At 38.0% G+C, this 23,421-nt stretch overlaps 1 protein-coding gene across 1 annotated transcript in view; it reads left to right on the top strand.

Moving 5' to 3' along the window:
- Positions 1–23,421, top strand: part of luzp2 (leucine zipper protein 2) — a 49,285-nt gene that overhangs the window by 8,078 nt on the left and 17,786 nt on the right. The window contains exons 4-6 of the mRNA XM_076155967.1: positions 55–136; positions 3,919–3,981; positions 21,368–21,430. Of these exons, the coding sequence (XP_076012082.1) occupies positions 55–136; positions 3,919–3,981; positions 21,368–21,430 (208 nt within the window). The remainder of the gene's footprint in view (positions 1–54; positions 137–3,918; positions 3,982–21,367; positions 21,431–23,421) is intronic.

A 23,421-nucleotide genomic window follows, 5' to 3' on the forward strand; every position in this document is an offset into this window, starting at 1 on the left:
ATAGTGAGGAGGACCTGCTAACAGAATGTTTCTCCCTTCCCTCTCACTTGACAGAGAGGAGATGAAGTCCCTCCAGGCAGCCCTGCAGAAACAGCTGGATGAGGCAAATGAGAGAGCAGAGAAGCAGCAGGCCACGGTAAGACGGAGCTCACCTGACCATCAGCATTCGCTCTCCACTAACCAGCCATGTCACTTGTCACACAGGCCCCTGAGTGGTCCTTCATTACCCAGTATGCAGGCATCTGTCCAGGATCCTTCCCTCACCACTTAAGTGAAAGGCTCAGATGTGGCTAGAGGGAGCTTCACCTCACCCTCCTATAGAAAAAAGGAGAATTCATTATGTCATCATTGATTCAGCCTTTATTTATACAGCGTTATCCAATAAAAGGTGTTAACTCTTGCATAGGCGGCACCTTTGTACAAAGCAAAAGCAAAAGCAATGTCTGTCTGTCTGCCCACCCAGTGGAACGCCACTCTGCCTCTAATTAAATTCCATCGACTCGTGCATTTTCAACATTTGTGTCACCTGCAATAATGCAAGAAGTCACCCTTGAAAATAAAGCGACTTGAGCTCCACTAGCATAAAGAAATAAGAGGACTTTAAAATACCTCTGCAGAAATGGTAACGCTTAGAGACCAAATTTGTATAAAAACCACTTTGTCTCATTTATACATTTTTCAAAAGTTAAAACATTGCTCTAACCAATGTGTTTGAGGTCCTGGTCTTGATTCTACCGATTTGAGCACTGTATAATGTTGTGTAAAGTGGTGTTATGTTCTTGTGGAGGTGGCGTTAAAGCCTGCACTTCCCAGCAACAGAGATAGCCTTTTGTTATCCCGTCAAACTTCTTATCAACACATTGGCATGAGCTAAACCGACTCCTCTAAGCTAAAGTGCAAAAGACTCATAGGATTTTCAAAATATGCTAATGAAAAACTTGCCCTGTAATAGGCCCGGCTTCTTGTGTGCCATCCTGAGGCTTAATGTGCACTGTGACATTCAGATCATCATTGAAGTCGTCAGCACAGTGAGGGATAAACAACAGTACAGTCACATTGACATTATTGCAAGAGACAGTGATCCCCAGTGCTGGATCTTATAGTGTGGGTTTGACATTTGTGTTCTTATAAATGGTGTTTGTATCATACTTTGAGATGCAGGTTTAAAAAGAACATCCTCTGCAGCATGTCTATGTAACACAGACAACAGATCAATGGACATCTAGTTGGGAATGCTCCTGTCTCTTCACTAAAACGCTGAATGTCTAGAAGTTTAAGAGATAGCTGCAAGGTTTAGACAAGATGAGCAATGAACATGGACAGGCACTCTGTGTGCAAACACTGCAGATAAGTTATGCCAGAAAATGTTATCCGTGTTGTTATTTCAGGGTCTATATGCACACTCATAAGATTATTCATGCCATTCCTATTTCTGCCCAGAAATGACCCTCAGCTGGATGGCTCATAGCTTCTCTCATCAACCTTGTTTCCATCATAAGAAGGCAGCCATTTCATTTAAATGATAAGCCAACTCTATGATGTTATGTTACCAGAAACCAAACAGAGCTAAAGGTGAATGAATACTAGATGAATATGGCCTCTGGTCCACTCTATTGAACGAAATTATCACCAAGAGAGTTTGTTTCATGTCTGTCTAATGATCATTTTGGCAGTTTTTTCCTAGACAAACATGTTAATTTTATGCCGGTTAGGATCTTTCAGGGCAGTGCATCTGTCAGATTACTTTTTCTCTTCTTTGTTTTGTGATTTCTTGGTTATTCAGAGTGCCACACACTGTAAAATAATTGTTATTGCAGCTTGAACTACACCAGTGTAGACACTGCTTTCCCCACCTTCTCCTTTGCCTCAATGGAAAAGCTGAACATTGCAGGAAGATGTGTTTTTTAAGCATTCCCGGAGGCGGTGGCAGTGACTGACTGAAACATGAACTTTGATGATATCAAGCCCTGCTCAGGGATGTGAGTCAACCAGTGAGGTCTAGTTTACAGTTCCCTGAGGTGACTACCTGGTGTTAAGTCACCAAGACCATGAATCTTTTCCTTTTTGTCCTCAGGATTATCACGATGACCTCTCTCAAGGTCATACAATGCTTTATAACCCTCCTTTGAGGCTGGAAAATGGGAAAGAAAAACAAATCCTTGACCTGTCTCTCTCACACTGAATTCAGACTGTTAGATATAACCCATGGCAACAGTTTACCATCTGTGTCTGGTGTTTGGGCCTCTGCCTGCCAGCTAAACAGAAGCCCTGCAGTACCACAATGCACACAGCTCATGATGAAATGACTCAGATAAACTGTTATATTATTATGGCATGCTAAGCCTTTGGGCTATTAAATCTGACACACAGTGGAAAATAGACAGTGGCTCACAGCAGGAAGCCTCAGTGAACTGTATGTGATGCAATCCAAGATGTCAGGGATGGAACATCTCTTAAAACTTGTAATAAACTAACTTTAGCAAGCAAGCAGATAATCAAACTCTGGGATACTTGATACATCGATGATAAAATGTGTGAAATGAGTGTGTTGTTAAAAAATCAAATTATGTGTTCCTAAATTGAAGTCAGTGAAGTCAGTGAAGTCAGTTTTCTCCATTACTTTTCTGGCTTATTTCTTTAATGGTTTCACCAAGAAAAAATATTCTCACTATACTTTCCTGAAATCCTCATTATATCCCCATGGAAATCCATAAATTCAATGCTCCATGAAAAATGCCATGTCTCTGTCGCGCCTCCTACTTTTGGAATGTGATTTAGAAAAAAATCATTGAACCTCCAAAACACCATTATTTACCACAAGGGGATCACTATCTCAATTGTCAATCATATCTTAGGGTCTCAGGTGGAAGGATATGTGGAGGCAGGACTGGCATGCAGCAGGAATCCCACAGACTGCATTGTATATAAAAGACCTATGTTGTTAAAAGAAGGACCGTATACATTTATTGAAGCAAATTAGTAAATTGTATTGAGATATTGGCTAATGTTTAAAAAATGTCATGCTCTTGGATTTAAATCTCGCAGGACCACCTAGTGGTTGTTTTTGCACAATATACTGAAACTGGGTGTTGGCTAAATAAGGTTGACTGAGGTAAAATTAGTTGGGGGTTAAAAAGCATGTATCATGGGAAGCTCAATATACTTCTGAAAAGTAAATAAACCAATATTGTTGATGTTGATTAAATTAAGCACCATCACGCTGACAAAGTTTCCATTATCTTGGTCTTATCCCAAATATTCGGTTTTGGCATGGAGGCTGATTTAATTTCCTTCTTTCTTAGGGTCTGACATCGATAAATAAATTAAACCAGGTGTTGTTTGAGCCCATTTTTTAATCATTCTCAGCAGCAGTGGCAGTAAATAAAATGCTGAAATATGTCATCTGATAGCATCAGGCCCTGTCTGGGGATGTGAGTTAATGGGTAAGGTCTAGTTTACAGCTCTCAAGGGAGCCTGACTGAAACATTTATAAAAGCAGAAGTGAGTTTGAATTGAACTAATGAAGGAATCCTTTATACTTATGTCAGTTGTACATCCATTTATGCCAGTGACCTTTAGTTTAACATATGAATCAACATAAGAAATGTTGGTTGCTTTGACTACAATGAATCGCTGAAACCTAGTACAATATCAGCACCTTAGCTCATTATCTGCAACAGTTGGCATAATCCCTGCACTTGTTACACTTTAACATCTTTGCTTTCAACTATTTTACATAAAAAAATAAATCTAAAGCATTATATGGAAATCAATATATACAATCAGCTGATTGTATTCATGACACATGGAATTTTTATAATCTGATTTCTTTCATATGCTCTGTATGATGTATTCATTTGCCTATAAAATTACACATTTTTACAGTTTACTTCATTCTTTTCTTGTCCTTTTCTTCAGATCAAAGTCCTTAAAGTGGAGATGGAGAAAAAAACTAAAATCATTAAGGATTTACAGCAAGAGGTAAGTGAACAATCATTGTTTTAAGCTATCTCTTACCAAAAACTGTTACATGTTTCATTTCATTGAACCATTATTTATGTTGAAAATGGCGACAGTAAAAGATGGAAGCTTGATCTATAGAATTATGAATCAAATTAAATATATATAAATATCAAATTAAAGAACTGAACTGAAATTTCTGAACTAGTTTTTCAAAATCATCAGATGTTGCACAGTGCCAAAAGTTCTTTATAGTTCACTAATGATCCAGCAGTTGTTGACTTGAGTTTGGTTTAGGTGGAATGCCAGAGAGCCACTTCCAGCTTCCAGCCGGGACGAGACTTTGAAAGAGTCAACCTCCCTTTTATCTTAGGAAGAAACCAACAGGTGTGATTTACGACTGTCAGACCTTCCCGCCAAAACTTCCTTTTTGGGGCAAGCTTTGTCAGGCAGAAATCTGAATCCTCTTCGATCCAAATTTTGTAAAGATAAGCTTTAGAAAAGTTGAATCCAAGTTTAGAACACATTGTGACAAATCTCTTAATTCCGCCACACTCTGACTCTTTAAAGCAATATCGCACATGTATACTACCAAACCGAACTGATTCCTTGCCGTATATGATAAAAGTATGTTTATCACTTCATGTAGCATTTTCAAAATGAATGATGGGATGGATTAAGCTCTTTATGGCCTATAAAGTCACTTTGCGAGCTGTGACTCGTTGGGAAACCATGCTGCTATTTGAAATTACACGAATCATGACAAATGATGATCAAGAGGTATTGAAAATTACTTTGCCACATTGCTCACTTGAGTGGAAAACAGATTTTCACCAGATGTTCAGATTCATTTCAGACCAATTACTACTTTAGCAATCTGGACCAAGCAGCTCTACAATGGCATCATTATGCTGTGATTTGGCATGTAGCCTTCCAAAAATAGAAGAATATAATAGAGAAATAGACTAGAGTAGTTATATGCAGGGCTGCCAAAGTTAATGTGTGCAAACATTAATGTATTAAATATATTATTAACGTGGACATTATTTACATTTCCCATCTTGCCTTCGCATTTCTGGAGTCAGTATGCACAAGATCTAATAGTGAAATTAGTGAAATGAGTGGGGAGACACCCACTGGTGTACTAGATGGCAAATTTCAGTTTAAAAATGGAACTTTGGATAAAATTAAAGTGGTAAGTGCATATGGCAAAGCGAACTAATCTTTCCACCATAGCACAAGTTTGAAATACAATCAAAGTGCCAAGCATACTGTCAGTGCTGCTGAAATTGCACTGCCCTGCATTTTACAGGCACATCAGTAATTATGAGGATTCTAGCCAATGATCATCACAGACAACAGCTCACAACTACCACTTGGCCTTCACACATGATTTTATAGATGTGGTACATTGCTCTGCTAATGCTGGGAGAATTAGCTACATTGCAGAATTAGCTTCCTGGCATATAAGGTAATGATTCAGAAAGCCAGATGTTTCCTAAAGATTCAGTTTCCCAAGTTGATTTTGTTGTGGATTAGAGGTACAACCAGAAGATCTAGCGTCACATATACAAGACAATATCCAATTGGGTGCCATTTCCCAACAACAAAAGAGTCAGCAAATGAATCCCCTGAAGAACAGGTTGTGTGATTATTTACACTATTTGTGAGCATTTAAAATATTATGTCCACGGTAGCATAAAGATAAAAAATCTAAATGTATTGGCTTTGCTCTGTAGACAATAATCCGATTTACATGTGGAGACACGTTTATAATCAGTCAAGTAATTTTCTCAGTAGGGGTTTGCATGGTAGCAATACTGTGGAACAGATTTCTGTAATCGACTAAATGACCCATAAAGGAGACCATGATTTGGCTTACTAATGACCAATTAGATACCCTTAAACGGAAACTATCTATCTATCTATCTATCTATCTATCTTTCTTTCTATCTATCTATCTATCTATCTATCTATCTATCTATCTATCTATCTATCTATCTATCTATCTATCTATCTATCTATCTATCTATCTATCTATCTATCTATCTATCTATCTATCTATCTATCATCTGTATTTTTTAAAACCATGTTTCACAATTCTAGACCTCCTACATAAGGTCATTACCATAAGCCAATGTCCTTTTGCTGTTCCTAGGGATTTAACTTCAACTTTAACTTCAACTTTATACAGCGATAGCTATATATACTTTATATCGCTCAAAACAAAGGTTATCTCAAGGCACTTTACATATAGAGCATTTGAAAACACACAGGGAAAGCACAGCCTTGGTATCTTGTTGTTATTTCATTGTTATGCATGCTACCTAGCGCAGAAATGCATTAGAGAAATGGGACAATCCTGTCAATAACACTTCCTTCTGTCCAAAACCAGACAACTATTGTCACATTTTAAATTTCAAATGTTTGCCGTTGACTTTATCAAAAAACACAATTTGATAATGTGGGTAGTGGTCAACTTGCTATGGACAAGGTTATGTTTGCCAGCCTGAGTATTTGTACAGTATTCTCCCAATTCTCACAATCAAACAACAACAGTAGGGCAATGATGGCTTGTTGGTGAGTCAATGAGTGGATAAAACTAATTAATCATCAACCAGTCAATCAATAGAAATAAATTATAATAAATACCATGGAGACTATTTAAAGACCAATTTATTATGGAAGCTAAATATTTTTCTAAGTGACAGGATGGAATTAAATTCATACCAACAGAGAATACAACTTTATTTAGATTGAAATCAGGCATGTATCGTTTCTTCCTTTGAGCAGAGACTGGACACCGGTAAGTGTTTGAAGCAGGGGAAAATTAGCTTTTGATGAATGTTCTAATAGTTGGTTCACATGTGTACATTTCTGTGCTCATGTACCCAACGTTAATAGTTTCAACTGTCTTTAAAGTTAGCCCTTCCTTTACACTACTCTCTGCAGTACGTTTTGAATCATATTTGGTTTCTATGTTGCACATCACCACACAATTTTCTTGTGATGGTCATAGTAGAGCTTTATGGCTACAATTCAATGCAAAACCATTATCAATGATTTGCTCTGAGCTCTCATTATGAGTATTTTGAGCGAGAATGATTTGCAGTACTTGGATCCAACTGGCATTCATCAGGTTCTCGCTGTGCGCTGTAATAGACAAGCTTTACCACATACTCAGTTTCTTGCTGCTTGTGCTGATATTGTCAACCTGAAATTGCTTCCTGTCAGTTTCTTCTTCCTGATGTAATTTCCGATGAAATGGCAGAACCATTATGCATGGGGTGAATCTCTTTGTGAGACCTGCAGCTGAAAACAACAAGAAGCTGAAGTTGGAAGCAAAAGAAGCTTGACTCTTGTTGTTTTTCAGAAAACGGTGAACAGAACATGTCACAAATCAATTTGTTAGTAAATCTATTTGCATGATTTCTGCCATCTCTTTTGCCATTTAAAGTTTTTCGTTGCATCGATGCACAGTAACATGGGTTCGTAACTGTGTGTGTGTGAGAAGGAATATGCACTCAAACAAAACTAGCCATCTCTTAATGCAGACACACCCTAAACTGCTTTGCCTCATCCCCTCAAATAATACAGGGGCCTCTCACTCCTCCGATGATGTGTTACTCAACAACCACTGCATTTACACAAAGTGGGTGACAATGAAGACTAGCAAAATTAAATTCACATATCACTGACATGCATCAAGACCAGACAAAAATGAACACTGAGGTGAAATGGGGCAGGACAGGAGATGCTATGGGATGTGATTTTTTGCACTGAGCGGACAGTTGATGGACAGTCTAATCGATTTGCATTCACTTGTCAGAAACAGCAGGCTCGCCATGTTATGCAAGATCGATACTGGCCTTGGCAGCCTGAGAGTAATAATGCTATGTGTAAATGAAACAGGGTCAGCATTGCTGCAATGATAAAATGAGGTGCAATGAAATCCAACATGCATTTTGTGTCATCAATGGGGATATAATTCCTGTGATGTAAAAAAGTAAAATCATTTTCATGGCAAAATGTATTTCTAGAGTGGTAATAATTAATTGTCATTGTATATAATGAACATGCAAACTTCACAGAGAAACATCCTGCCCACAGCTGGGAGTTTAACTCACGACCTTCATGCTGTGAGAAGCTAGAAGCTTCATGGGGGCTTGGTCTGCTTTAAATGGCAAAAATACTGTGAAAACAGTCCAACCATAAATGTCAGGCCACAACATGTAGTTGTAAATATTTTCAATGCACAAAAAAAAAAGTGACTTAAGTTTGTAAAAGACATCAGGATTTTCAATAAGGCCTCTTGGACAGTGATTGAACTGTCTGACAGAAATGCAATGCATAATTGTAAATGGACCTTGGTTCATGATCAAAACACATGATCATTAACAGAACTGCCTAAACACAACAATGACTGTAACCTATTAGAGATATAGTGTCCCCACATGTTGTACAAGTCTAATTAGCAGCCTCAGGAAAATTCTAGTTGTGGTTGTTGCGGCTCAGCTTCTAGTTATTAGATACAGGGATGCATACGTTTACCAGTGTGGACTAAGAATGAATAAATGATGTGTTCAATAAGGACATTGTAGTTGTTTGTGAGTCATTAGTTAAGCCAAAATGTCTTTTATTTTGACTTTAAAGACCACTATGTTTGAAGAATAATTAATGCAGAAAGAACGTGCACAAAATTGTCTGTCAAATTCTACCAACCATTCCTCAGCCAATGTCGCCTTTCCTCTCCTTGTTAAACAATGATGCAGGCTTGGGAAAGGAGTGAAAATGTCTGGTTCTGTTAAAACTATTGCAAAATTGATGAATGTAAGTTGCATCAAATAAATAAGTCTTTTGAAATACTGAGCCAGTCTCTGACACCGAAAAGAGGCTTTTTACAAATGCAGAGGGACTGCAACATTCACCTGCAGTGTGGCAATCAATTCTGGAAGACAAAAGTATGACTACATTTGTACAAAAAGTGGTTTTGCAGTGTGACTAATGTTAACAATCACACTGCAGTCGGACATTGTAAGTGTAAGTAAGTGTTAATTAAAATATTTAATGAAATAATCAAAATTGTGTGTGTGTGTGTGTGTGTCACTGTGTGTGTGACTGTCTATCAAGACTATCAAGAAGACAACTTGATATTCTGATTGTGTGCCTCTATAGTTGTTTATTATCGGTAATATAATTTAAAGATCCTATCAGTTAGCTTGTCGTTGCATTATTTTGGAGGATTGGAAGTTGGAAATTGGTCTGTAAATTTTCAACATCCAGTAATTTCATATAGCCATGAAAAAGAACAGTAACTCTTTACAGCCCAAGTGGAAGTGAGCCAAGTTCAGGAAGTATTTTTTATGGATAAAATTGAAAGGGTCAAGTCTGGAATTAGATGCCAGAGTTTATATTTTAGATGCCATCAGCTGCCTGGAAAACTCCTGCAGCAAAGTGGAAAGATAAAGTTTGACAGTTTCTGGTCTAGTTCAGGATTTGGGGCATGACGGTTCTGGACTGTAGATGTTTCTGCTATTGTGTTTTGTTGATTTTTTTTATTAGCAGAGCTAGTTAAGACATAAATAACGACAAGAAGACCACCAGTGTTCCACACCAAATCACCATCATTTTGTTTTTTAATAAGATTAAATAATGAAATTCTAAGCCAGAGCTATAGATATACAGTGTATTATTAAAAAATGGTTCATAAAGACTAAATATAATCTGGCAGCTAAACCTGGAAACAGAGTAGACAGAATAACTAGCAAAACGTTGTTTTGTCCACACTAACAATGTTGTGTTATCCACCTGGGAGCCTGTGGATGGCTCAAATTACATCTTCAATTCCTCCCAAAGCTGCCAAAGTGCTGTAGTATGAAAAAAGATAAATTGCAGTTACCTTCTGTGAAATAGCCGATACAGCAATCTTCTTTTATTTACAGGTATATTTCTCACTTTCAGGGTACCAATATATTATTCCAATAGGCTAGGATTGTCCAATTAGTTTGACCATAAACCATCTCATAACATTAGAAATCATGCAAACATAAAGTATCTTATCAGTTGCCATACTGATGCGCAGCTGGGAAAGCTGCCATTTCAAATGAACTGTTCCACCCACAAAGTCTCCTCATTTAGTAGCTCCTGCTGTTCCAAAATGTACCCTCATATACATAGAAAGCACATTTTGGTGCTCCTGCATTTTAGTTATGGCTTTTCAATTAATTTTCTGTTTAGCTTTCTATGTTTTATATGTTCTCTCAGGAAGCTGCGAACAAACACAGAAATGCCCTAAAGCTAAGTGATGAAGTTCCATAAAATTTAAAATTCAGGGTTATTCACGTATAAAGAGTTATATTGAACACTGTTAGGTAAAGACCCTAACGAATAATAATAGTCAGAGTTTAAGATACCAATACAGGTTATATTAACCTTTGTGTGTCATCATTGTAGAGAGTTATGAAAAGAAATATAAAGACTTTCAGAGTTTTGTTTGTATGTGATAAAGACTTCAGTCTTTTCTAAACCAAAACACAGAGAAAAGGCATTATTTTAACATAACAATGTATCATAACAGTGTTTGGGGAAATCACTTTTTATCAAATATCGCTAACAAATAAAATAAAATAATAATAATAATAACAGTGTATTCAATACCAGGGACAATGTGCAGAGAATGAGAACTATTCTTTACCAGCAGCTTACATTTTCACCAGTTCTTCAGAGGTTTAATGGAATACGTGATTCCTGGCTGTTATCCTGTGATCCTCCCCTACATATGCATAAAGGAGAGAAAAGCACCTTGCGATAACTCAAGTAGCTGACATACAAGCTGCACTTCTATGCGCCTGTTTGAGACATAACATGCATGGTTTTTTTTGCATGTTTTTCTTCCAGAATGCATCGTATCTGCATCAAACCAGCACAAAAGGCTTAGTACATCTGGACCCTCTGAATCTTAGTGACACATACAGAAGCTTTGCAGTGGAAGCATAATAATAATCAGCAGCAAAGGTTTCCTGCGATCAAGGAGGTACTTCTCCCTGAACATCAAGTGAAAAAATCAAACTTCTTCGTTTGAAAAGGGTGGGATGTCTGTCTGGGTAACTGGGCCACCTGCTGACAGCTCCTACATTTATGCAAAAGTCAGAGCCTATCTCTCCCACATGTGGGATTACATTTATGTCACTCTCCCCATTGTTTTGCACTTAATACAACATTTTCACCATGCGGTTTCAGACATCCTGGAGTAGCACTCATATCATAGAAACTTGCATTAAGCGAAGGGGTGTTCACAAGGCGTGTGTCAGCTGTCACTTAGGAGTGTTGCTTTATTCCTCACAGCGTGCCATGGATATTGATTTCTGGCCCTCAGCCCTCCAGACAAGTGACCGTACAGTTTTCTGTAGCATTCAGCTGTGACACTAGTTTTTTTATTGCTTTTTTTTCATCCAATTCTTGCAAAACCGATGAAGGCTGACAGCAGAGATTTCTATGAGATGTTTCGAAAATACCCTTTTGTACTTTAATACTTTAATGTCATCACAGCAGGGTTTTTTTTGCAAACTGTCACTGCATAGGAGGGTGCATTTGAAAATATCTTCATGGGGGAGCGAGCCATTACTGACAACAGCAGTAATGGAAAAAAAAAACAGCATGAAAAGCAGCATGGATGATAGAGGGAGAAGAAACTCAATTGTCACAACAGAGCAAAATTGTAATAGATAAATAAATAAATCTTAAAGCATACAGATTATGTGACATTTGTTTACCCATTTGGGCCTTTATGGTAAGTTGGACAATCGGTGTACATTTTGCAGAGAAGATGTAAAACTACACTGAGTAATTTCATCATTCATTTGTGAAGGTTTTCTTAACACATCAGAATCTTCCACTATCATCACTCTTAGAAGAAGCAGAATAACCATTTTGGGTTGAAGTTCTGTTTTACGATGTTGCTATCAGGTGGGGGGTAACAATTTCCAAGTTTCTGAATTCCTTTTCCTTGTTTGCACATTCTGAAGCCATCACAAGTAAGTGTACTCACCCTAGATCCTCAATCAGACAATATACATATTACGGAGTTGGAATTGATAAAATCTTTGCCCTGTTCCTTGCTAACTAGATTTATCATTTCGCAATCAATCCTTTGTCATTCTTATAACTTAGCTATCTTTAAAGAGAAAACCCAGAGGTCATGTTAATTTGTGTGTGCACTGTTTTTCTGCTCTTCCAGTTGACTATAATTGGGGCTACAGCAGAAATCCCTAATATGAGCTTGAATGCAAATTCAGGTGTTTCATCTCTTCTCCACAGAGGAACATTAGGAGCTAAAATGTTTACTCTATATCTCATGACGCGTGTGTAGGGGAAATAAAGCAATACTTAATCTGGGGGTAAATCAATCAAACCCAATTCTATTCAGTTAAGACAATTAAATCAAATCAATCTCATATCAACAGTAGTGAACTCTTTGTCACATCGACCCTTTGCAATCTGCTTTAAAGAAATGTACACAGACAAACCCTTACTGATAAATGAATGTTTTTTTTAAAGTAAATAGACCAGCACCTAAATGAATGCAATGATGAAATGTGTAGCAGAATCAACACAAGACATTCTACGGAGTGGTGAATGGAAAGGAATTAATAAATTAATCAAAGGCGGTTATGAATGAATAAATTATCAAGCAGTCTGAATTTCCTATTAGCAAAGCTTAGTGACACCAACTCTCGGTGGAATTTCATGCAGGTGATCCTAAAACCTGTGTCCCTGGAATGTTGTACTCTCTGATCACCACGCTGGAAAAAGTCAGCCCCGCTCTCTCTCTTTCAGTTGACGAGGATGATTCCTGCTAGTGCACGGTGGGGGATAAAAAATGCAGACTTGCTGAGCGATGAGGACAAAACCAGATGATACTGTAGGTTTAGGTGGATTCTTAACCACCGGTCTGAGGACTGCCTGAGTGGGTTGAGAGAGTGCTCAGTTGAAAATTGCTGTCAAGATTTCTAGACATCAGGCAGTTTGAGAACTCAGAAGGTCCTCAGGGTCACTTCAGGCTCTGAGTTACCGGAAATTAAATTATCTGACGCAATAACATGAAAAATATTTTCGCCAGCCGAACAAAACTAACTGAAGTTACTAAGTGAGAACAAAATTTAAAAAGTACAGTGCTTAGCTTGCTATAGGAAATGTAATAGAAAAAAATGTTATCTGAGCAGAAATAGTAAAATACAAAAGGACTGAGAAACTAAAACTAAACTGAAGACTGGAGGACAACAACTTAAGGGAGACCTGAGGGAAGACTTCCAAGCTCAGAGGAGTGCTTCCTGTGTTTGTATCTTCTTCCACAACAGGGAAGAGCGTGTCATAGGCTGGTTAAAATTTGACTGACTATTGGATCACTTTCTATAAATGATTAATTGTTATACAAATTTAGGAATTTACATAGGAATGTACACAGAGTTAATCAGTGAAGATGGCAATGGATAACGCATGGTATGACGTGAAAGGTCTTCGAAAAGGGGGGTCAGTGTTGCTCTATTGAAGGTTTCACATAAATGTGTTAAAATCATATTTTGGCCAATTTTTGTCGTAGAAACCTCAGAGTTGACTTGACAGACTTGGAATTCATGTCATAGACTTTAAACTAGAAAAGGTCACTGTACGTGTGTTTGTTTGTTTACGTCTTCAGAGGCTGCTATCCTTTCTGAACATGCCGTGTAGGATGATGAGCCTGATTTGTGTTTTCTTAATTGAACACATTGAATGGCTTGGAATGTGTTTGAAGTGCTTGTCCTTATGGTATCAGGGAAGAATACTATTTTCAGCTCCATGAAGAAAAAAAATCTATGCTTATATCTACAGATTATTCATTGTTCGAGCAGCTCTAAACAACCAGACCAATAAATTATGTCTTGTAATTCCAAAATGGCTCTAAATGCTCATGGCAATGACTGTTTGTATGATTTAGTGCCACTCTGAAAGTCTTACTAAGAAATTCAGATGGAATTGAATGGGTAGAAGAGGGGATGAAGACAGGATGATTTTTAGAATTTGTTCATTTCATTTTGATTTCTTGTTATTGATCAAGACTTACCGACTCAGAAATTTACAAAAAATACAATTTAAGATATTATTCTTAAATCAAGGTGTTAGTTGGTTGGTTGGTTGGTTGGTTTACAGCTCAGTGTTCTACATGGTTGGCACTCAGAGATGCGAAGTCACACAAGACTAGTTACAATTTGTGGTGGCATTTCCCTTTACAAATTATAGACATGGCAGATTTGATTCAGTTTAAGATGATTATTTAAAATCACATGAGGTCTTTGGGTAAAACTGGACCCAGGATATTTTCCGCAACAGATGAGACCACACCAAGCTAGAATGATTACATGGATCAGGTACCCAGAAATATTACAATGAGGGCTGTGTGTCTTTCCTGTAATTGTGATGCTTATCTGCTATCTAGTGAAATTGAATGGAATATTGTATTCAATATAACACATTTTAAATCGCTATGATAATGACAAACCAAAATTTCTTTCACAAGACCAGTTATGAACTCCCCAGTGTGTCCACAAATATCTCCTTCAGGAAAAGAGAAATGATCACATTTACTGCCACCTTATATCAGAGAGCTGACACTCATTGTTTGAGTCCCATGATGAATAGGAACGCTTGATTTATTATGTTTGAAGGATTACCACTTTGGCTTTACATGCTTCATATTTTATAGTTGCAGACGTTCAATCAATCTGAGATGATTCATTCTGAACATTAGCAGCTTCACTGTCATCGGTTCCTTCTGATTCATCACATTATTGAGCCATTTTTGATTCAGCTGGAACAAAGACAAGACAATGAATTAAATGACTGAGAAAAAGAATGCCGTTCAGGTGGGTGGCTTACGACGAAGATGAGCTGCAGCTCTATTATCATGCTGATTGTGGTTCGAGAAACTCTCCATGGGATATCTCAACTGAGGCTTTCTTCCTCATTTCCCTTATCTTATGACTTTCGATAACCTGAATCCTTATCAAGCATCAAAACTACTCAGTAATGAGAAATGTGGAGCTGTGTCATTTGAATTGAAACTCTGTACAAATGAACGTGTATATGAGATCAGATGAGCAGAGGACAGTATTTCCATGAAGGCAAAAACAGTAAGGCTGTCTTAACACGCAGTCATATCTGAACCAGTTGCAATAGTTCGACCTCTGAGCAAACCAAAACATCTAATTAGCACATTTCTAATAAGACATCAGGCCTCATGGGTTGAATTGAAATTTGGATGTTTCACAGTAAGGATGTGTAAATTGCTAAATGCTTTTAACTTGTATTTTCTTGTTTGCCTCTGCTGTTGACCCAATCTTGAGGTTGGGTACAGATCTGTCAGTGAGATTCAGTATCCCTATAGTGTATAGGGGTTCAATATCCTGCTCAAATGTGACAGGGCTGACAGGCATGAGGATAGCTCATAACCACCAGGCACCCATGCTTTCAATATGAAACGTATTGTTATGCATATGATTTTATGTCAGGTGGGAAAAGTAAACAATCTCTTCACATTGGCATATTCTTACCCTGACCCCAAGACTCCAGACGAATCTGCCAAGATGATTTAAGCTCAAGCTATCCGACACCCTCTAATAGATCGGGGCTTGGTCATATTTAACAGTTTATCCACTGTGAACATTCACTTTGCTAATGTCAATGATTTGTTGAAATATTTATAGTCCAGCTGACATTGATTGACACATTATCCTTCAGTTTTTTCATCGGAGCATTCTGCATTCTGACAATTGCAGTCACAACTTGCAGGAAGGAGACGTTGAGATATTTTCAGAATTGCTTTTCTGACCGAGCAAAAAATAACCCATTTCTCACATACAGAAAGTGATACATTGTTATTTATCTCTGATCAATAGAGGATTTGCTCTCTTCTGAACTCCACCATTAACCTTCACTTTTCTGAAACACCAATTTATGAGTGATGATCTAGAATAAGGTTTTTTCTTTTCTGTTGTTGATGTCGATCAGTGAACTAGAGCACCCCTCAATACAATAGGAAAATCCTCCAAGGATGACTTGTAAAAAGACTTTAGTAGCTCATTCTGATACATTGACAACTGAAACTTGTGCTGCATCCAACTACGAATATCATAAATCAGCAGCCAACCGTACTGATCCACTAAGAGACAGGAGGAAATAAACAACAAAGGCTACAATCATGGCAATCATGATCATGATTCAAACAACTGCAACAACAGAAGAGAAAGTCTGGAGCGCTTCATGCGCTGGGGAATGAGGACTTCTGAGCCGACAGTCTACATTTTTAGCAAAAAAGTACAGCAAATGCTGCAAGGCAGGACTGCAACTTAACCAAGAGAATAAGAATGTAAAGCTGATTCCAACAATTTATAGAAAGAAAATAGTTAATTGAAATCATCGACCCAAGTCCTGTATAACTATAAATTCAAGTAGAAGAACACCCATTTTATTATCTCAGCAATGATAAATTACTCTTCCAAATAAATGCTTTTTACATTTCATGCAGTTTTTGTACATACATGCTTCACACAATGCAAATTCCACACAAATGCAAATAATACCCATTCGGAAGTTCCCTTGAAGCAAACTGGCAACTCTTCACCTGCCAGCTGCCAATCTGCACTTTTTGGACCACAGGTGCCTCGAACCGGCCACCCTCCAGTTCCCAAGCCAAGTCTCCTATGGACTGAGCCACTGCCTCCCCAAGTATACGATAAAACACAATGAAAACAAAATAACCCAGAAAAACATGGCTATAGAAAAACTCCCCAAGCTTCAACTGAACTCTCGACACGGCCAACAGCATCTGGTCTGTAGGCCCGAGTGACTTACAGGGGGTTTGGAGACATTAGGGATGTTGGAGGTCTGAGAGGTGGCACTTGTCTGGATAAACAACAGCTGTGGGCTGTGCCCCCACTTTCAAACCGCCACTTCAAGAAGCTTCTGTCTGTTCAGTGTATGCTACGCTGCTCTAACCAGGGTTCTCCAAAATTAAACGTCATCAATTAATTATCCATCCACTCAGAGAAGGTTGGATCATTTCTAACTTGTTAACATAAGCGTGTCACTTTGAAAGGCGCCCTAAACTTCTAGCATCAATGTTCAAGTATGAATATTTTATTTTAAAGGAGCATGAAGTGATTAAACTCATTATTGTAGTGCCTGGATCTGGGCCATTAGACATCTGGATCATTAGAGACAGGGGGTTTGGGTCAAGTATAAGACTTTCAATGTAATGATAACCTTTTCACTTTCTATTGGCAAAATAAAGCAAAATCGGAGAGACCATGACAGAGGTAGGAACTGCAATTAGCATGTAATTGGCACAAATCATAGTTAAGGTTGTAAAAAGCTTATTGACCTTTAAAAGTCAAATATGTTGTGACTGCAGTCCCTCACTCGGCCAACTCAAAAACAATGTGAGCCACTCTGTAGTGTGTCACTCTTTGATTTGTAAATCAAGCACATTTGTTGTGTGCCTCCCAGAACGATTGAATCCATATTCCTCAGCCAAATCATCCTAAAATGTGTTGTTTCAGACATGGCATTTCGGTTCAACCTCAGCTTCTTCCTCTGACTGGATTAATTTTGAATTTCATTCTGGATGTTGCCCTGACTCTGTGTGTGAAGTATGAACAGTGAAACAGTAACAATCAAATTAGCCTGAGAACTGTAGTGTGCTGAAATCCAATTGTGCAATAACTCAGCCCATGGCGTCGAATAGAATTAATTGAAAAGTGTCGAGGGTGATTTCTGACACACAATGATTTATTTATCCAACATTGTGCAGTACTAAAAAAATACTATTTAAATGTCTAACAATACCTGTTGAGTTGACACAGATACATATTTTGTGAATGCTGAAAACCTTTGGATAATTTGCGACTGCTGTTCTTTCTTTGTAATTTTGTTTAGTTTTTTAACTTTGCCATCTCTATACAAAAGAACAAATTCTCTGAAGACTGTGTGAGTGAAATAGCTGCACACTGAAAAAATAAACAGAAATAAACAGCAGTGCTTTGTGTGCTGTGGACTCGGTTATCCAGTGAGAAAGATCCTCTGACAGACTGTGAGATGTAGATGTAGCACATCATTTTGGGTTGTTGGGGGGGTTTTTTTAAATTGGAAAGGAGGAGCACCGGTTAAATGGGAAAACGCTTCTTTGTTTTCAAGCCAACAGCACACAGCGCTTAGAGAATAACACGTTATGACATGTGAAAATCAGTATATCGCATTTTGCATAATGCGGCGTGACATAGAAGCTCCAGTGGATCTCATTTCCATTCTGGTTATGTCCTGGGGCAAGGTACGTCACATTATATGACAGCTGCCAGTTGCACATGTCCTCACATGTTGCTCCCTCTGTAGGGTGAAATGAGGTCCAAATATCTGGGATACTTGGCTAGTTCTGCCTCACCAATTGACAAACCAACTGCAGTTCTATTTCAGTGTCTCTCTATATATGTGTGTTTGCGTGGGAGTGATATTGAATTAAAAGACCAACGTCAAAAGGCACAATATGTGGGAGACCTATTTCCTGCCTGCCAAATGATGGTACTCCTCAAGCTTTGCCTCAATAGATAAACATGTCCATGTGGTTCAGCTTCCAATTATGTATTGCAGAAGAAGATCCTGAAACACTGTTTTAAATAAACACTGTCTAATTTGGCAAACAAATACAAGGTAAAAAAAATCTGCCACTGTCCAATTGTTTTGAAAGCAGGGCATGATTACCATGTGGGGCTAGCTGCATGTAATATGATTACATTTACATACATGTGATAATTAGGACAATTGTTTTTTCACTTGGTAATTTTACACATAGTTATAAAATTGGCTATGTCTGTCTGAGAGGAGTGTTGCAGTAGTAGAGGATTAATAGGAATTTATGGATTTCCCACCAGCTACATATTCATAAGCCCTTTCGGAGCTTAATTGAATAACATTACATTAGGAACATACAGTATCTGACTAGTAATTCTGACTTCACCTGGAAAGGTGTGGAATAGGTTTCACCCATCCTATTCCAAATATACATTTCCTGTTATTGAGGGTATTTTGCCAATTGTTGTTGATAATTCACTGCGAGATGTAGAACAAATTGTAGTTTTTCATTCTTACGACGTGTTGTGGCTGTGGTGTTGATTGATTGTTTTCCAGCATCGAGCTGTCAGTACACGCTGTGACACACACAGCAAGAATTTTGGAGATGGGAACATCTGCTGTAGATGTTAAGGGCCATCTGGTTGATGAGCTCCCCACCTCCTTCCATAACCAACCTTCCGCTGTGGTTCACAGCCAAGTTTTGCTGATTGCAACCTAATCTCATTGAGATGTTTTCTTCATGTAGAAGTATCCCCAGAGCTGTGCAACATGACAACTAAATATATTATCTCCTCCTAAGTGAATTCATGTGTCATCTATGAGCCTTTTAATCGCTTGTGGCTATTCTACATTTCCAGGAACACCCAGGACTCGTGATTAGCTGGGGTGAAAACAAATTAGCCCTCCTCACTTGTGCTGAAGCCAGCAAAACACTGATTGACACCAATTCTGGTGGGCAGATTTAGACAGTTAGACGGATGTTTGACAATAATTGAAACCTGCTGTATCAAATCTGTTGAATATACAGTCTGGAAAGTAAGTAGCCATCTGCCCATATGTGCAGCTGAAGATTTGCTAGTGATAACGATAAGCAGCCTGAACATATTACTTTTAATAGCAATCTTTAATTTTCACAGGAGACATCGGCAATTTCGATTTTGATTGTTTTTTAAATTCTTCTCTGTACAAGCACTGAATGATGTGGTAAATCTATCAATTGCAATTTTTGCAGACTACTATGAGGGGCCTGAAACACATAAACTAGCGAAACACACACCCACTTCATTTAGTTGAAAGTGCAGCTTTGATGGTGTGAACATTTTACTTTTAAAGTGATGTTGTTATTTTAAAACAATAAAGTAGACATAAAGAGCATAATTTGAACATTTTTAATGATCTTGTTTTGCATGCTGGCTGAGTACTGCTTCTCAGATAAATAAGATTAAGTCTGACTTCACCTGAATGTACCTTTTCTGAATCTTTGTCTGAAACAATCATCAGTATTATGTTTCTGGCCACTGAGTTTATTTTTCCTTCATTGTTGCTGGTGAATGAATATTCATTACTCTCTGAGTTTTACTGCATTTTTGAAAAATGTTTTAACAACAGACACTCAACAAGGTAATTAGGATATTGATGAATTCATTAGCAATTGTAAATGTGTTGTTGAGTCAATAAAAAAGGCCTAACAAATCTTAACTGGTTGCTTCTATGAAGTTAAATCTAACTACATGTGTTTCTTTGGATAGAACAGAGGAGGTCCAAGCTTAGTTACGGAACAGTGGTTTCCTGTCAGTATCCAATGGAGTGGGACCACTTAAAGGTGTCCTTAACTCTGTATGTTTAAGACACACACTTACTCAACTCCTGTTTTTTGTTTTGTTTTTTGATATCGTAAGCACTGTATATTTAGTGGGGTTTTTTTTTTTTTTTACCTGTGGTGTACGTTTAATATGATGACAGGATTTTCAATTTTAACATGTTTAACATCTCTCCTTTACCCCCATGTGTCTGTCACACTAAACCACTCTCTTGCTTTCTCTCTCTCTCTCTCTCTCTCTCTCTCTCTCTCTCTCTCTCTCTCTCTCTCTCTCTCTCTCTCTCACACACACACACACACACTCAATGTTATATGGAGCATTATGTTTTACATTTGTTTGTTTTTATTTATCTTGTTTCATTGTTTTACTTCGGTAATCATTTGAGATATCCCCATCTAGTTTTAAATATCTTCACAAAGCATTCACTTCCTTCTTCAAATTCATTAATAGCCTGCACATGATTTTACTTATTTTATTCATTTGAGCAGCTCCTGTCATGCCATTTGGCTGTCTTAGGAGAAGCAGTTTGTGGATTAATATAAGGAACTGTGTTCCTTTCATTCACACTATTGTTAGGGAAGCTACAGTGCAGAATGTAGTTGTATTTTGGTACGTGTCCACTGGCTGCCAGCAAGAGCATTTTTAGGGGTTTCCTGATTATATTTAGAGTTTGGTGAGATCGGACCCTGTGTTACATTCCTGACCTGTATGGCCACAAGTGAAGCCTCAGGTCCTTGGGCAGGGCACTATTAACTTTTCCTCAGTTTAAGGTCAATAGAATGCACTGCTTTGTTTCTAGTTTGTCCATAATTGGTGAAGCACTGACACGGATGTCCTCCAATAGTTTTCTCTGACTGTATGTTTATGTAAAAATGTAAACAAATCTTGAGATAATAGGGTGTCAAACTGTTTTCTATTTTCCATTTCAGAACAAGAGCTTGAAAAATAAACTGCTGTCAGGAAACAAACTTTGTGATACATATGCAGAAGAGGTAAGACGTTTCAATTAATACATTCAGTATTATAATGCTTTTATGTGATAAATATAAAAAGTAAACAATTCCTTGTTCTTTGATGAATGTTCTTTGTTCATGCAATATGGTTGCAATAGTTTTGAGACATTTTGTTCAATAGTGAGCTACATTTAAAGTGAATGGATAAACCTTTTTTTCTATTCTTTGAACGCAGAGAAAAGTCATTTACAGAAATTAGAATAACAGAAATTATTGGTGGCATGTAGTGTAAGATTCCCCTCTGAAGTCATGCCTTTCTTTCTCTCATACACACAGACAGACACAGACACACACCGGTGTCTCTGCTGTTTGCTGTCCTGTGAATTTCAGAACAACTTAACTTCTTTCTCTCTCACCGAGTTCTTTGATGGCTATAGATCTGACCCAAGCTGTACTCTGTGCAGTTCTGAGTAAATTCACTCTGTCATTTTAGCTCTCACACTCTTTGCCTTTCTTCAACTCCAGCTCTGCCACTAGCTGTTGTATTAGCAGTGTCCACCAGGTTCACATTTATCAATCTTTGAGCTAAGCTTTGAACTGCTGCTCTCGTCTTCCCCCTGACTCTTTGCACTCAATCCCCATGCAGCTGGTGATTCTAAGCATTTATGCTTGCAAAATTATAATAACTTGAAATTTTTATGACACGGAAGGGAAGGGTGATGCAGACAACTCGACATATGGCAACGTTGGTGCAGAGATAGAGATTCTTCCTTCACCTGAGGCGTCTAAGGCTTGTTTTGATCAATAATGTTCTTAGAGAGGATGTTACCAAGGTTGTCAGGTGACTGGTCTATTGTTTGTAGTTTGTATTTTCAAGTGTAGACATGTGTCGTAGAGGGGAGCTGATGTTCCCTAGGCAGATCATTCTGACTTGGACCTTGATGTTGTTGGTTTGGAAGTGTCAGCAAAGATGGTCTGAACTACAGAATGGACCATTGTTACAGCATATGCACACAGCTTAGAAATCCACAAATCTCTTGGTTCCTGATGTGTAAGACCTTGTTTTATTGATCCTGAAATCCACGACTGCTGTCCTTGAATTGCTTGTAAAAAGTCTATTGAGACAGAAGACAAAGATTCCCACTTCAAATCCCCCAAACAGCACTGGCTCTTCACTCTAAACTTGTTCAATCCATCATCACATCCTAACAGGTAATGATGCAACATAGGCATCCAGAACAGTCCCTTGCTCATCTAGTTTGAAAATACTCTGCAGTGTTTTTGACCACTAGTAATAATCAAGTCCCTATTCTACAGGGTGCTGAGGGCACTCAGTAAAATCCATGTGATGTACACTGTAGATAGTAACAGAAGAGTAAACAATCTACATTCTGTTCTTAAGAGATTACTATTATATCCTTTAATCATACAATGCTTCTTCTTTTGATGTTTGTCGGACATTATTACTTCAACTGGAAACATCATATCAGCTGCTAATCGGGCCTGGATGGGCTGTTAAAAGAAGTTGGTATACCATAAAGAAGTGTGTGTGTAGCCAGCATTATGCTTAAAGTTAACTACTTATACGTGTATGACTCATGTTTGCCATGAGCACCTTGCATTTGTCCAATGTGCTGGTAGTGTAAAGAATAATGATCAATATGTGTTTGCAGGATGCCATACCTACCAAAATCTTGGGGGGTAGCACTGTTTTGGTGATGGCAACCAGAAAAAATTGTTGTTTGAAAAAGTTGGCTGGCCAATGAGGGATGACTATTTATTCTATATTTTAAATTGTATTTTAGTATGCAGAGTGATGACACTCGCAAAGTAACAGTGTACACAAGCGAATTTGTGGTTAATTTCAAGTTAAATCCAGGCCTGAATCTACCAAACAAATGGACATGCACAGCAACTTGACACGGTTCCATGTACTGACATTTGGTGGCAGTAATGACCCAGCAGTAGAAGAACATCAGCCAGTATTTGCCCTGGTTTCAAAACATTCAAAAGTCACAGTCTGTTTGGTG

Source organism: Genypterus blacodes, unplaced genomic scaffold (genome assembly GCF_046128005.1).
Source record: "Genypterus blacodes isolate CSIRO-AG114 ecotype Tasmania unplaced genomic scaffold, CSIRO-AGI_Gbla_v1 ptg000067l_1, whole genome shotgun sequence".
NCBI lineage: Eukaryota > Metazoa > Chordata > Actinopteri > Ophidiiformes > Ophidiidae > Genypterus > Genypterus blacodes.